Consider the following 16559-nt stretch of genomic DNA (forward strand, 5'->3'; position numbering starts at 1 on the left):
ACTGTAGGGATGTAAGAACAAACACCATGTAAGAGTAAGGATAAATTGTGAAATGACATTATATAGATGCTTGTGGTTTTAGAAACACTTTCAAATATATTATTGCCAGTTAAATAGAGAGGAAGAGAGAGAATAAAAGCAAAGAGAAAAGAAAAATATAGGTAACTGGAGTAGAAAGGTAAAGTCATAGAGGTGAGAGAAGGGAAGACGGAATGCAAGAAGCAAGTAGGGCTTAGAAGAGGAGAGAAGGAAAAACCAGGATGAGGTGAGAGTAGAATAAAAGATCAGGAGGAGAGAAAAATGATGAAATGAGAGAGGAAGAACGATACGTGGTAAAAAGATGTAGAAACAAGGAAGAAGACAGAAGTGGGGTAAGGGGCTCTGAACTTTGGTGCAGCACACTGTGAGTGTCTTACTTAGCAAGACTGATAGACTTTATGGTGTGTAAATTATACTGCAGCAAGCTGGTTTTAAAAATTGAGTCCTATGTTTTTGGTTAATAACTTTATGAAGTGGTAAATGTGAATCTTGGAGTAAAGCAAACTTTTATGATTTTCACAAACAATTGCATTTGTAAAATTCCAGATCACTGAGTCTTTGGTTCTTTAAGTCTCCAAGCCACATTCCATTCATCAAAACAAACAAATGCCCCACATATCTGCCATCACCTTATCATTTATTTAGAACTCTATAGGTTAACTTCACCTCCTTTTATTAAACTGATTTTAAAGTATGGGAGTGGGGAGGTTGTAGAAAGGCTCAGGAAGGTAAATCACTTTCATCTTGTAGAGAGGCCCTGAAGTTCCTAGCCCCAAAAATCACATATATGTCCGTGACCCTCTTGGGATTTGAAGATTTGGTTTGGGAAACATGGTCCATCACAAATGAAAATCCAAACAATGGACTGTTTCACTCATGATCATGTGATATTGATTATATAGTTCTGTTAGCACTTCAGATATTTCTGCTTTTGCTCCAGGTCAGCTGTAGTAATGGAAAGAACATTAGACTTGGCATCAAAAAACTTGAAAACAGATTCACAGAAATTATGTGATTTTCCCAAGGGCACCACAGCCCATACAGGGTCGAACCAGGACATATGCCTCATCTCCTGATTCCAAATTCCGTGCCCTTTCCAGTACACCACAGTATCTCTGAGTGGCATTACACTATGTGAAAATTATTTTACCTTCCTCTGAATATTTATAGTATTCGTCTCCAGGGGTGTGTTTTAATTGACTCATCCACCCCACTGGTGAGGGAGGGGTTCTGCTCTGGGGGTGGTCAAGCACATCACACCCTACACTAGACAAATGAGAGCAACAGCAGTTTATTAATCATTAACGACAGCCCAGGGGATGATGACTGTTAGGACTTTGTTAGCATTTGTCAAGTGGAGCACAGCGTGCCAGACGGTGAGCCATGGTTCACAAATGACCATAAGAGAGATTGAAATAGAGAAGTTCATTATTCGCAGGTCCCGGAGGAGGTACGCGGCATGCCTCAAGGGGCCATTCGGGGAGGTCAAGGCAGGGTGCAGGCAGAGAGAGAGGCAGGACCTGGTGCAGGTGCCTTTATTAGAGTGTGTAGGTGGAGTGCTTTGGGGTTCCTGGGTTAAGCCCATATTGATCATTTCAGACCAGAAAGAGCAGGATTTTGGTAAGCTCCCCGTAGGTGCTTATCTAAGGGGCTCACAGCGGAAGTCCCTGGGACGCAGGGGAGACTGTTGATCACCAGGGCTGTTGGGGAAGTCATATCAGCAACGTATATTTGCCTTGGCCTCTGTGGGCTGCCATCTAGGGTATGTGCTTGCATGAGGGGACTAGTGTCCATTTAAGGCTCCCACAGGCTGTTTGGCCAAACAAGATGGATGCTGAGGCAAGAATACCATGGAGTGGCTTAGCTCAATAAACTCTCAAGGACACACCTCACTATGCAGTGTGACAGGGGAGTTGCACTCAGGAACAGCAAGGCAGGCTTTGTAGCATCAAGGGTTGAGGTGGCCCCTGATTCCTGCGGGAGAAAGTGATGGGTTGTTGGAATAATTCTGCAGGCTAGCAGGGAACTGAAACCTACTACTGAGGGATAAGTGGGAAATGTGTCTGAGGCTGTTGATAAGGAGCAAGCAGTGTTTGGCTAAGAGTCCTTATCTGTGGAAACAGAGTAGGGAGAGAAACTTGTAGTTAGGCCATTCAGGAGCCTCCAGACTTCAGCCGATGTCACTGCAGCACACAATATTGGTCTTTAATTTTAGGCCTTACACTACAGGGTGCTAAATCAGTATATTTTTCAGAATATATTACCTAGCCAATGTGGAGTAGGAGAAATAGTACTGTGCTGGGGATTGGGAAACCTGGGTTCTAGTTCTGTACTCATCTCAAGTTGTGCAAGTGATTTAATCTGTTAGCCTTCAATTTCTCCATCTACAAATTCAACGAGCAGATGATATCAAGATTCCTTTCTGAATTTTCTTTCAGAAAGAAAATTATGTTACCCCCTTATCAGATATGTGATTTGCAAATATTTTCTCCCATTCTGTAGGTTGCCTTTTTATTTTGTTGATCATTTCCTCTGCTATGCAGAAGCTTTTTAGTTTGATGTAGCCCACTTGTTTATTTTTGCTTTTGTTGCCTTACATTTATAATTATAGATCTAATGTTCCTCCAACACTGAAAATGCAAGCTTATTTGGTGATAAGTTTTTAATACTTCAAAGCCCTGTTTTTTCCAAATACAGGCCAACCTTAGGCAATGAAATTCTTTGGGGCACAGTACAAAGAATAGATATTAAATAATTGTTGCAATCTTTATGGTTTGATTTGTTTCAGGACACATTCATATGTCATACCATTACACAGAGTTTTGCTATGGGCTCAATTTCCCCCCGAGACTTTGTTGACTTAGTGTCCTTCAAGCACTGCGAAGGGAATATGGATATTATCACTTGTAAGTTGAAACATTTTGCCTACATTTTGGAGTTACTATGAGTCATTAATTTTTTTTTATTTAACTCACAGTTTGGAAGAAACTCTATGTTCAATTAATTATTTTTTTATTTACTTAGTGAGCCAGTAAACACATGTATAATGTAGACAAGCCTGCTGTTTTACCCAACTCTGGAGGTACCGTTTACATCATAGTCAATGATGATGGCATCTCCTGGCCTTTGTGCTGCATGTACACTGCAGCACTGAGTATAAATAGATACTTGTACGCTAAACCTGGACAGCACACATTTTCAAACTACTAAGACACAAAAGTAATCTTTGGATATATAGTTTTATATTTGAATTGCATAATTGTTAACTGATAAAACTCCTGAAGAAATTTTCACCAGATGGGTCTTTACATAAATGTGTTTATATTTCTTTTAGAAACTAGAGGTTTTGATATATCCTTATCCCCCCAAAAAATGTGCCACTCTGTAGAATGCCAACGTATAACCATTTCCTAACTTGCATTATTCACTTAAAACATACCAGTTCATATCGCAAGTTTCTTTAACTCATGATAAAGGGACTTTGGTAGGACAGTGGCCTAGAGCCCTGTTTTTTTCCATAATTCAATTTAATCTCACCATTACTCTCTAAGTAGCTTTCCCTACTGTAAACTACTGAGGGCTAGGGACTATGAGGTTTCAGTTACTCTGATATGTCTGTAGTATTCTAAGTTTCAGAGTCCAGACTGAGTCAGCTCTGCTAATAGCACTCACTAACACACAGTTAGCTCTGTTGTAGCACCTCACTAGGACTGACGGTCATCACTTTCATATAGTTGTCTCATATTGTTGTCATTTAGTTGTCTCACTTTTCAAATGAGTGCACATAAAAACTTATTCACTGCTGCAACACAAAATGCTGTCTGTCTGATCTGTTATTTTCTGTATTTTGAAAGCAGACCACTTCTATCTCATTTTTAGTGGTCAGAGGGAAGGTGAAAAAGAAGAATGGAAGTTAAAATCAACAAATAGTAGTAATCAGTCATTGGGTGATCACTACTGAATTTGCTTTAGGCAATTTTCTTTGAATGAATTTTTGATGAATACTGATAGTTTTCTTCTTAATGTTTCTTTTGTTACTATTTAACTTACTATGCACCTTGCTTTGAGCTGAATATTTTGCATGCATTATTTCACTAATGAGGAAACTAAAGTCCACAGAAATTAAGTTATATAGCTAATAAGCAGCTGAACCAGAACTAAAACTAAGTCTTTCTGATTTTCCAAAATCTGTGCTAACTGCCACACTATATGACCCATACTTGTTTATGGAATATAACAATTCTTTTTCAATTATTTTATTGAGATCATAATGGTTTATAACATTGTATAATTTCAGGTATACATTATTATTTATTAAAGACAAGCATACTCTCCATATTTTAAACAGAGAAAAATTATGTTAATATCACTTCTGGCAGTACCATTACACCAACATAATAGGCTCTGTTAAGATGATGAAACAGGTCATGAAAATGGAAAATTCATTCAACCACATTTGTCTCCTAAGCTAGTCCTAAGCTGGTGTTTAATATTGTATTTTTCACAGAATTGATTGCTAATGTTAAAATCATATAGGAAAATGCATCTTCTCTGACAAGACAGGATTCAATTGCACTGAATAAATAAATATATTTTTAAAAATATTTTTAGAAGGAATATATATAATTTTCTTAAACTTAATCATAATCAAATCACCTCTCATACATTCACATACAATCCAGTTATGCTACATATTTCCTAAAACAAACTCTACTCATTTTTAATTATACTTTGAAGTTAGCTATAGGGAATTGGCAGAAAAAGGTATTTAAACTATCTTTATTGACAGGCCAAATAATCACATCAAATATTTTATTTAAAAAATGATTAACAAAAAAATCTATAAACCCACTATCCTAATAGAATAGTATTTTTCTTTGTGATTTCTTCTTTTGCTTCAAATCTTCAAAAGTAATTAAATGATACTTTTTAAAGTTTTTCTTGTATGTAAAATGTAACAGCATGCCTAGAAATACTAGCACAAAAAAGTTTGAGAGGACAACGGTGCTCATACTGGTATTTTCTCAGTTTTGGCCTGTGTACACATTCATTGTGCAGACATACACGCACATGTATAAACCAGTGTCAAGGCTGATAACAACTAAGTTAAATTAAATACTATGTCATACTTTTTTAAAATATGCTACTCGAAATAGAACTTTTCATCTTTGTGGAATAGATTTCATTTTAATTTTTTTTTAAATCACTTAGCTAGGAGTGTGGATTTTCCAGCATATCCTCCATCTTCAAATTACATCCGTGGTTATAACCATGCTTGTGGCTATGTATGTTCACCTCTGCAAGAGTAAGTGTTACTTGCGTTTATTTATTTTATTTTAACCTTCTAGTTCAATTTGTGATTTATAAACTAAAGGATTCTTAACACATCAGTAGAAATATGTGCCAGCATAATTCTATTCGGAAAAAAATTGCCCCTAAATGCAATTTTTTTTTTCTAAGGATTGGCACCTGAGCTAACATCTGTTGTCAATCGCCTTTTTTTTTCTTCTTCTTCTCTCCAAAGCCCCCCAGTACATAGTTGTATATTCTAGTTGTGAGTGCCCCTGGTTGTGTAAATGCAATTTTTAAAATAATGTTTATAAGTATTTTCACCTTAAGTATAATCAGAATGGATAATTTCCTGTAAAGTATGATTTGAGGTTTCTGGAGCTAGTGACACATACAAACATTTCCTCCCCAGTTAAACTTAACCTGATGTTTTATATTTCTCCATTAGAGTCACTTCTGTGAATTGTTAAGGAATTTTTGTGAATTAAAAATAAATTCCCCTAGAATTATAATACATTTACATTATCAACAATGAATGCTTTATCTTGAATGAATTCTTTCCAATGGACTACCTGCTGAGAACAGATACCCGCAGAATGAGACATTCCGTAGGTAAATTGGGATAAGGGAAGACCTGGGGAAGTCGGAGATGAGTCACTGCCTACAGGTGGCCGCCCCAGGGATAAAATGGTAACACATGTTCTGTAAATGCATGTACATTAATTCAATGTATATCATTTCACAAGTTCCTTAAGTTTTCATTTTCGCTAAATGATTTTATATTACGTAAAAGATATTGGCATATAAAAACATATACAATTTTATATTGGTCAGACATAAACCTCTCAATGTGAGAAAAAATATTTCTGTGAAGGAAGTCAAAATAAAATTACATTTGAGACCTGTATTCCTTAATGTTTTCTCTAATGAACTGGAGAACTAAAAGAAATTCACAATTATTTACATTAATAGATAGGATTATTGGTGCAGATGATGCTGCTGCTGCTGATGATGATGATGGTGATGGTGATGTGTGGTCTTTCTACCTATTTGTCAGTTTTGAATCTATGGCCAAGCTTTATTCTCCACAGCAGGAGGGAACGAAACAAGGGAAGGATCCTTGCTCCACATCAGCTAGGTCAGTCAACTGCTGGCGGGGACGCTAGTTGGGAAGCTACACACCCTACAGTGTGCTTCACAGGCCAAGTCCCCTTCTTGCACCTTGTCAGCTTTCTCTTTCCGCTGATCTAGATAGCCCATCTAGGGTGGGAGCTCTGCCTATCACCCTGCTGGGAAAGATACAGTCTCCTCACAGTCTGGAGACTGGTACTGACTAAAAGTGAGTCTCTTGCACCTTCTCTTTCTGTGCAGCCCTACATTTTGGACAGCCAACATTTGTAAACAAGTCATGTAGTAAACTTATAAAACGTAATATCGGTAGTAAAAGTGCTCTCCAGTAAATATAGGAAAGGCTTTCTTAAGTGTGTAAAGCCCTGGTCAACTCAGCCAGAGACTTAAGACCATATGAACTGCTGTGAGTATTCTCAACCCAGCCATCGGAGGCACTGGAAGAGCAGTCTAAGCTCTGCGTAGAGAGGGTATAAGAAAATGGACACTCACACAGTTTGTTGGAGCGGTGGTCTTCATAGCCCCTAAAAGAATTCTGTAAAACTATATTCTGCCTTGCATATTTTTAAGTTGATATTAAACTTTTTCATAGGATTAAATAAGAGGGTACAATTTCCAGCATACTTTAAATATTGACAGTTTTAAAAAACTGTTATATCACCGTTGTAAATGTATCCAATAGAAGCCAAATACCATAATAACTTGAAACCGACCGTTACATTATCAGTGTCAAAATACATACAACCTTTAGCAGTCAGAAATTTTAGTAATTCCTTTTCTCCTTGAACCAATATTTTTACTTTTTCCCTCACATAATTTTATCCTAATAAAATATATTTTATGCCTCGAATTATTTTATTAATCACTCTGTCATATTTCTCGGCAAAAATAAGTATTTAATTTTTAAAATTCGTTTTATTTCTTATGATCGTAAGTATCTAAATGTCAAAAAATATGTGTGTGCTGGATTAAATTATTATATATTGATCAAAATAAAAAGTATATTATCAAATATGTTATATAATTATTAAATATAAAAGCAAACTGTTATTGGAAACACATCTTTTATTATTAGCAAACTTTAGATAGCACTTACTATGTGCCAGGCAGTGTCATAAACAATTTACATATATTGACTCATTTGGTCCTCACAATAGCCCCATGAAGTAGGTAGTATTGCTGTCCTTATTTTGCAGAAAAGAAAATGGAAGCCCAAAGAGATTAAGTAACTTTCTCAAGGTTACACATACGTAATAGCACAACTCAGCTCTTAACCAATGCAGACTGGTTCCAGGACCCATGCTTCTAACAATTACACTCATTTAACAGTGGAATGATATTACTAATAAAATGAGACAACAATTAATATCAAGACTACTCCTACTTTGCATCTTTATAAACATAAGCACTGAGAAACTTTGTTTACATAAATAAGTGGGTTAAAATGGAAAGAGTATAATTCTAACACTGTCCTTCAATCCCTTGACATTCTTCTGAGTTAATACCACAAATCATAGTTATTTATAATCAAAAACTATTTTTAATGACCTGTCAGCTGACAACTCAATTAGATCCTTAAATTTTATTGAAAGCAAAGAATTGACAATATGACTTGGTCAGGACTTATTACCCAATCATTAGTCATTCACTTTCTCAACTCACTTTTAGGAGATCAGATTTTCCCTTTGGCATCTCAAGGATTTTTATATGCCAGGGTAAAGCACCATAGTACTATTCGGTACTATCCGGAGGGGATGACAGGTATACCTTTGTTCTGCAAAGCAACAGAAGTGTGATGTGAACAGGCCAGTGGGAAAGGGAAAACCCACAGCTCCATCAGAGACATAGTCTCAGATCAGGTGAAGGAAAACGTACATATGGAAGTTAGAGATTTGAAAATTTATTCCCTTAAATGTTATTGATCCTCTCATACCCCTTGGAAAGTCTTCACATACTCCAGTTTGAAGAACCCTGGTTTAGAATATAATACCACAGCCTTCTTGGAGAGTCATTTGGAAATGTTAAATACACAAAACCTTTGACCTAGAAATTCTGTGTAAGTGTTTATATAAGTGCAAATGGATACATTACAAAGATGTTTTATTGCAGCTTTATTTACAGTAGCAAAAAGTGAGAGACAACCCAAATGATAGTCAATAAAGGACTGGTTAAATAGAGTATGAAATACTGTATGCAGTCATGTAAAACAATTAAGCTGAGCTGTATGTTTTGACACAGAAGGAGTTGCGTGATATCCTACTGGAATAAAACTAGTTGCATAAAAATATGTCTAATTTTTGTAAAAAAAAATGTATATGTGTATATATGTGGGGTACATACATATGTACATATCTATGCTATCTTTGATAGACAATAGTCTGAAAAGATACAGTCAAAACTATAAACAGTGATTATTTCTGGGAAACAGAAGAAGGGGAATAATTATGAAAATTCTGTAGTTTAAATTTTCATAAGCATACATTATTTTTGTAATTTAAAAAATCCATAAAATAACAGAAAGAAAAAGCTGACTAAAACTGAAGACTTTAAAATATGGTCTGTGGTTAAGTTCGCATGCTCCGCTTCAGTGGCCTGGGATTCTCGGGTTCAGATCCCAGGCACAGATCTACACACTGCTCATCAAGCCATGCTGTGGCAGCATCCCACATACAAAATAGAGGAAGATTGGCACAGATATTAACTCAGGGACAATCTTCCCCAAGCAAAAAAAGAGGATTGGCAACAGATGTTAGCTCAGAGCCAATCATCCTCACCAAATAAATAAATAAATAATAAACTATAGTCTGACTACTTGCTTAATGTTTTTATGTAAATGTTTATTTATGAGTGTGAAAATCACTCTACCTTCATTTTCTTTCCTTCCTTCTGTAACTATTTATCCTATCATAGGCACTATGAAGGGAATCAATGGTGAATAAGACAAGAATCCTACTCTCTATAAGCTTGTAAATTCAATAAATAAATCTAAAATGTCTTTATATTTTTTAACTTTTCCTCTGTTTACAGGAACCCAGCACATTCCCGACTAGTGATGTTTGTCCAGACAGAAATGAGAGGAAAATTGTCCCCATCAATAATTGAAGCAACCATGCCTTCCAACTTAGTAAACTTCATCCTCAATGCAAAAGAGGGAATAAAGACACACAAAGCTCCATCAGGACGTGGATGTCATCGTAATGGGCATTCATCATTCCTAAGGAAGAAATGAGGCCATTGCAATGAGGCCATATAATGTCACGTGTGGCAATATGCAGTTTACTTCTAAGTCAATATGCATAAACACTGTTGAACTATTCTAGACAGTATTCTTGGACAAATTACTGAAGGTACTTTGTGAAAATAAGAACTTGTAAAAGAGAACAGCGTGAAATATAGTTTTTAATCTCATATAAGAATGATGTTGAATAACAAATATTCTTAATGCACTTTTATCTTTCGCTTTTTTCCCTGGAAAATGCTCTACAAAAGAATCATTAAGAAAGCATATACAGTCAGAGGTCAGCATTAATTAAAGCTTAAAATATACTTTAAATTGTTTTTCCTTCACTTACTGCTTACATTGATAGCCGTAGGAAACCTGAACACAAAAATAGAAAAGAATTCCACTAGAACGTATGGCCAATGATATCTGGAACTTAAAATTGAATGAGTCATGAATCAATTTGTGGTTCTGGCCAAGATATAGTAGCCCATTCCTCCCAAGTCCTTCCTCTGACAACCAAACGGCCCTGCCTATAACACAACAAACAACACAGGAAGACTCACCCATAGGTGGAAAGAAGAAGGCAAACTGCCTAGAGACCTTGGGACTTTAGGAATGACATAGCAGTGAGTTCTCTGGGCTTCCTTATTTCCTCCCATATATTCCTGACAAGGGGCTGCAGAAGCCTCCAGCCTGGAGACACAAACAGGCGGGAAGAACAACCACAAAAAGCTTCAAGAAAAAGCCTGTGCCTCCTAGCCATAGGAGTGGCTATGAACAAAAAGGTGGCCTAAAAAAACAAAAATCTTTTTGACAATATCCACCCTACATCAGCCAAACATCAGCCTAAAAACTGCATCCACCTCACCCTATGGTTTCAATGGGACAAGGCAGAGAGATGATCTTCCGCCTCACTCACCTCATCCCACAGAAGCAGGTGGTTGTGCTCTGACACCCCCACCCTGTGGTGTTGGCAAGGCTGAGCAGGGAGCTAATCTTCCACCTTCTACCTGGCAAAAGCAGACAGCACTCTGATTACCCTCCCAGGTGGTACAGGCTGACAAGCAGGGAGCTGATTTTCCATCTTCCACCCAACAGAAGCTAGTAGTGGTGCTCTGATATCCCTGCTGGAATAGTGTCAGTGGGGTCCAGTGGCAAAGTGAGCTTCCATTTCCATCTGGCAGCAACAAGACTTAACCAACTAGTGCAAAGAAGGGCTAGTCACCATTCAGCTTCACTGTGCTCCCCTGATCACCAGTGTCGCCAAGGCCCAGCAGGATGCTGAGCCTCCATCCCCACTCAGCATCAATGTTTTCCCCTTTGTAGTGTGTTGAATTTGGCTTCTAGAAGATATGTCTTATCAAATCCCTGGAACCTTGAATGTGACCTTGTTTGGAAAAAGGATCTTTGCAGACGTAATTAAATTAAGGACCTCAGGATGAGATTATCCTGGATTATTTGAGTGGGCCCTAGATCTAATCACGAGTGTCCTTATAAGAGATGGACAGAGAGACATGTGGAGACGAGGAGGCCATGTGAAGATAGAGGCAGAGATTGGAGTTTTGTAGGACAAGGCAAAGAACACCTGGAGCCCCCAGAACCTGGAAGAGGCAAAGAAGGATTCTCCTCCACAGCCTTCAGAGGGAGTGTGGCCCTGCTGACACTTTGATTTCAGACTTCCAGCCTCCAGAACTATAAAAGAATAAATTTCTGTTTTCCTAAGCCACCAAATTTGTGGTAATTTGTTACAGTAGCCATAAGAAACAAATACACCCTTTTCGGTGTTAGCAGGGCTCGGTGGCGATCTGGGCCTCCACTCCCATCTGGGATCAACAAAGTGAAACAAGGTGGTGGGACATGGGCTAGTTAACACTCTGCTTCCCTACCCCCTTCCCTGGGGTCATGGGGTCCATTGGGGAGCTGAGATTACCTTTGCACTTGGAGGCAACAAGACTATGCAAATCAGTGCCCACTTTTGCCAGGCAGGGGAGCTGAACTGCAAGGAGTGTTGGTCAGTGCTCTCCTTTTGCCAGGGTGGTGACAGCAGGGCCCCGTGGGAAGCTGACAACTCACCCAGCCCTTGCACTACACCTCAACTAGGGGACTACTTGCTAATATAGAAGATAAAGTAGGATCCAGAGTCGTCCGGAATGGAAAGAAGAATATCAGAATGGGTAAAAATAGAGGTGAAATTGTAATATATACTATTCTTGTGAGTATAGTTGATGGTTGACAAAGGTATAAAAGCAATTCAATGGAGGAAGGACAGGCTTTCACTTAATGGTGTTGGAGCAACTGACATTCAAAGAACTTGACCTCACCTTGTACTTTATACAAAACTTAACTCACCACGGAACATGGACTTTAATGTAAAACATAAAACTATAAAACTTTTAGGAGAAAAATCTTCAGAACCTATGGCTAAGCAAAGAGTTCTTATACTGGACACACCAAAAGTATGATCCATATAAGGAAAAAAATGATAAATTGATCATCAAAATAAAAAATGGATGCTTTGGGAAAGATCCTGTGAAGAAGATGAAAAGACAAGGTAGAGACTGGGAGAAAATATTTGTAAGACATTTCTGACAAAGGACTTGTATCTAGAACCTGTAAAGAGCTTTCAAAACTCAACAGTATTAAAAATCCAGTTAGAAAGGGGGCAAAAGACAAGGACATTCCACTGAAGAGGATAAGTAACTAAGTTCATGAAAAGATGTGCAATGTCACTGGCCATTGGGTAAATGCAAATAATGTGTAACCACATTGAGATATCAGTACATACTTATCAGAATGGCTAAAATGTAAAAAAAATTAGTGATTACATCAAGTGTTGGTGAGGATGCGGAGAAAACTCATACATCAAAGGTGGACATGTAAAATGGTACAGTCACTCTAAAAAAGGGTATGGCAGTGTCTTACAAAATGAAACTTGTGGTAACTATGTGAGCCAGCATTGCATTCTTTATCCCAGAGAAATGAAAATGTTCACACAAAAACTTGTACACAACTATTCACAGCAGCTTTATTATAAATAGCCAAGAACTGGCAACGACCCACATATCCTTAAATGGGGGGATAGTTAGACTGTGGTAATCCATACATGGACTACTACTAAGCAACACAAAGGAGCAAACTATGGATTCACACAACTTGCATGGTCTCAAGGAAATATTGCTGAGTAAAAAGCAAGCAATCTCAAAAGGTTAAAGAGTGTTTTATTCCATTTATCTTGAACTGACAAAATGATAGACATGGAAAACAGAATTAGTAGTTTGCTGGGATTAAGGAAGTGGGAGTAAGAAGGGAGGTACTTGCAGCTTTAAAAAGGCAGCGGGAGAAGGGGCTGGCCCCGTGGCCGAGTGGTTAAGTTCGTGCGCTCTGCTGCAGGCGGCCCAGTGTTTCGACGGTTCGAATCCTGGGCGCGGACATGGCACTGCTCGTCAGACCACGCTGAGGCAGCGTCCCACATGCCACAACTAGAGGAACCCACAACGAAGAATACACAACTATGTACCGGGGGGCTTTGGGGAGAAAAAGGAAAAAATAAAATCTTTAAAAAAAAAAATTAAAAAAAAAAAAGGCAGCGGGAGGGATCCTTGTGATAAACTTGTTCTGTGTCTTGACAGTGGTGGTGTTCATATGAATCTACACGTGATGAAACTGCATAGAATTAAACACACACACATAAATGAGTGCATGCAAAACTGGTGATACCTGAATAAAATCAGTGGATTGTATCAATGTAGATTTCCTGGTTGTAATATTGTACTGTAGTTAGGCAAGATATTGCCATTGGGGAAACTGGGTGAAGGGAATATGGCATCTCTCTGTGTTATTTTTTACAACTGTATGTAAATTTACAATTCTCTCAAAATTAAAAAAAATTTAATAGAAAAAATTTTAAATAGAAAAAATTTTTAGGGTGATTAGGCACATGTGTGGTGATGGATTATAATTAGTCTTTGGGTGGTGAACATGATATAATCAACACAGAATTTGAAATATATTACAATGTAAATCTGAAAGTTATATAATGTAATACTCCAATGTTACTGCAATAAAGATAAAAAATTTAAAAAAAAAACTTTTTTAAAGATTTTTCCTTTTTCTCCCCAAAGCCCGCCGGTACATAGTTGTGCATTTTTAGTTGTGGGTCCTTCTAGTTGTGGCATGTGGGATGCTGCCTCAGCATGGCCTAATGAGCGGTGCCATGTCCGAGCCCAGGATGCGAACCAGTGAAACCCTGGGCCGCCACAGTGGAGCATGTGGACTTAACCACTCAGCCACAGGGCTGGCCCCCAAGAAAAAATTTTTAAAACCTATCCTAGCAAAAAAGAAATTGAATGAGTCATAAAATTATAAAGCTATCTCATAATCAGTAGCATTTGTTTTAAAAATTCTGAGTTGATGTGTTTACATTGTAAATACTTGTGTAACATTCCTCTTTACATGCAGTTTCTCTAGTCAAGATTTTCTAATCTGGCTCTGTGGATTGAAATGATTGTTAAGGAGACATTTAGCCCCAGGAAAAAAAAAGTCTGCTTTTATTTATAAATATAATATACCAAATCACAAATCTAAAGAGGCACACACCTTTTTGGAATTGTGACTTGAACAGCTTCTGATGTTTCACAGAAAATAATGTCAAAATTCAAGTGTAGGAAGATACAGAAGTACCATCTTCACGAAGAATGATTAGATCTTTCAAAGCAGTCACTTTTAACAACTCTAATAATCACTTTCTAGCTTCAGAAGTTAGTCTTCTAGCCTCCTTTGTGTGAGAGAAGAGGCACAGAAACCCGGCACCAGGCAGAGGGCACAGTGGGTGAGATGCTGGGAAGGAGCAGAAAACCACTGTGATTGTGACGAGCAGCTTAACTAAAGGGAGTTGATGCCTTCTGTCCTCAACCCCCTGGATATTGATCTCTCTTCCTAAAACTCCCTGGATTCTGAGTATTTTTCCTTCTCTAATAAAATTTTCAAAAGACATAATTAAACATACAATTATCCTATGGTTTAGAAGGTGCCTGATTTTGTGAGTATGCCACTTTTACTGTTTTCCAATTTATACTGTATTCTTAGAAGAAATGCGAGCCTTTTAGCCACACACCAACTCCATAAACACACAAATTACACATTTTAATATATATTCCAAGAAAGACAAATGATTTTGAAATAAGGAAGCAAAAATCTTACTATTTTCCCCATTCTACAAACAGGAAAATAATAAATTTAATTAAGCTGTATCCTATTTAAGGTAGAATGTAAATAATAATATCAAAGAAGTAATACCAAGCACTGTATCTTTGATTCCTTCTCCTTGCCCTGTCATTCTTTCTATATATTTTGGTATTTTACCATTTCAATTACTTCTAAATAGCTAGGAATTGTGGAAGGTACCATCTATAATAACAAAAATTCCATATAAGAGAAATGTTTGAAGGTAACACTGTCATCCAAATATGAAAAATAAAACTAATTTAACAATTCTGACCTTAGACTTTTCTATAAATCTTTCAATCTTTCTAATCATATAACTCTTCTAATCATTCAGATATTCAGACACTACTGAACTTACCCAAACAAAATGTTTATACTTAATTGAATGAAATGCTTATTCCCTATGCCCCTTCATATCTTAGATCTTATCTAACCATGATGTTGGACATATTTATCATATTAATGAACCAGAACAGTGGTTTCCATAAAGGGGAGTGCAACATAACTGTATCAGTTAAGAAAACGTTTGGCTGCAAAAAACCAAAACAGACAGAGGACATAAATGTTAGGAGGTTTATTGATCTCACACAAGACGTCTGGGAGTCTGCAGTGCAGGGCTAATAATAACAATTGGGGACCAAGGCTCTTTACATCATTCAGTTCTGCCATATTTAGCTTGTGGCTTTTGTCTTTCTGGTGGCACTGTCCCAGTATTCCAAGCAAGAAGAAGGGTAAAAGGTGAAAGACATTTTAGCTGAGTTCATCCCTGTTATATTGCTTTCTTGGAAATTCCTAGAACCCATTAAAGATGTTCCCATCTCATTAGCCAAAAGTGGAACACATGGCTGTGCTTGGCTGCAAAAGCATCTAAAGATATTCCCGCATCTATACTAGAGAAAGCAAATGAGAAGTTCCACTGGCGTGCAGAAATAAAATATTACAACTTCTATTTCTATTTATTTTTTCAATACATTTTATTGCTTCAAAAATCAATTAAGCTTTACTAATATATAATACGTACCTTGACTCCAGTGCCACACCCAGACGTTTATGAAAAGGTCCTGAGACATGTATATAATAAAAGACATTCCGAGGAGTAAGAATAAGTTCCACAATGTGGAAGGTTAGAAAATGGTCGTTGACTTTCAGTATATTTTGACAAATTGGGTTTTATAGTACAGTTAAACGGATATAGTTTTAATGAAAAATAAATCCTCAGAAAATGGTGAAATGGGTCAAGATTTCTACAAAGAAACTAAGGATTGAAAATACTAATAATGAAAGCAAAAACAAGAATACAGTAAAGCTAACATTTTACTCCTAATGTGAGATTTTTGCAACATCACAAAGTAAACCACAATGACAATATAGTTAGATCTCACAAGAAGCTAGGAAAAAAAGAGAAATTATCAAGACTATTTGAAACATGAAATTACATCCTCTATCAATGAAAATGAACTTCCCTCTAAATGCCGTTCACATCTTGAGATGTTACCCAATGACAGTAGTATAAATTTATAACTTTAATGTATGTAAAAATAGAAGTGCACTGAATTGAATACACATTTTGGCCAAGTAGGTGAGTATTACAATCAGTATTTGGCCAAATCAAGGCCAGCTCCTATTATCATTATCATAGAATGAGCGGGGATATAAG

The 16559-nt window shown here is 37.2% G+C and overlaps 1 protein-coding gene across 2 annotated transcripts in view; it reads left to right on the forward strand.

Moving 5' to 3' along the window:
* The window catches only part of STARD6 (StAR related lipid transfer domain containing 6), a 23210-nt gene extending 11333 nt beyond the window's left edge, over positions 1-11877 (forward strand). For both annotated transcript variants that reach the window (XM_070512999.1, XM_014846824.3), the window contains 3 exons: positions 2828-2945; positions 5251-5344; positions 9484-11877. In XM_070512999.1, coding sequence (XP_070369100.1) covers positions 2828-2945; positions 5251-5344; positions 9484-9685 — 414 coding nt within the window. In that variant the 3' untranslated portion in view covers positions 9686-11877. The remainder of the gene's footprint in view (positions 1-2827; positions 2946-5250; positions 5345-9483) is intronic.
* The last annotated feature ends 4682 nt before the right edge of the window (positions 11878-16559 follow it).

Source organism: Equus asinus, chromosome 7, assembly GCF_041296235.1.
Source record: "Equus asinus isolate D_3611 breed Donkey chromosome 7, EquAss-T2T_v2, whole genome shotgun sequence".
NCBI classification, from domain to species: domain Eukaryota; kingdom Metazoa; phylum Chordata; class Mammalia; order Perissodactyla; family Equidae; genus Equus; species Equus asinus.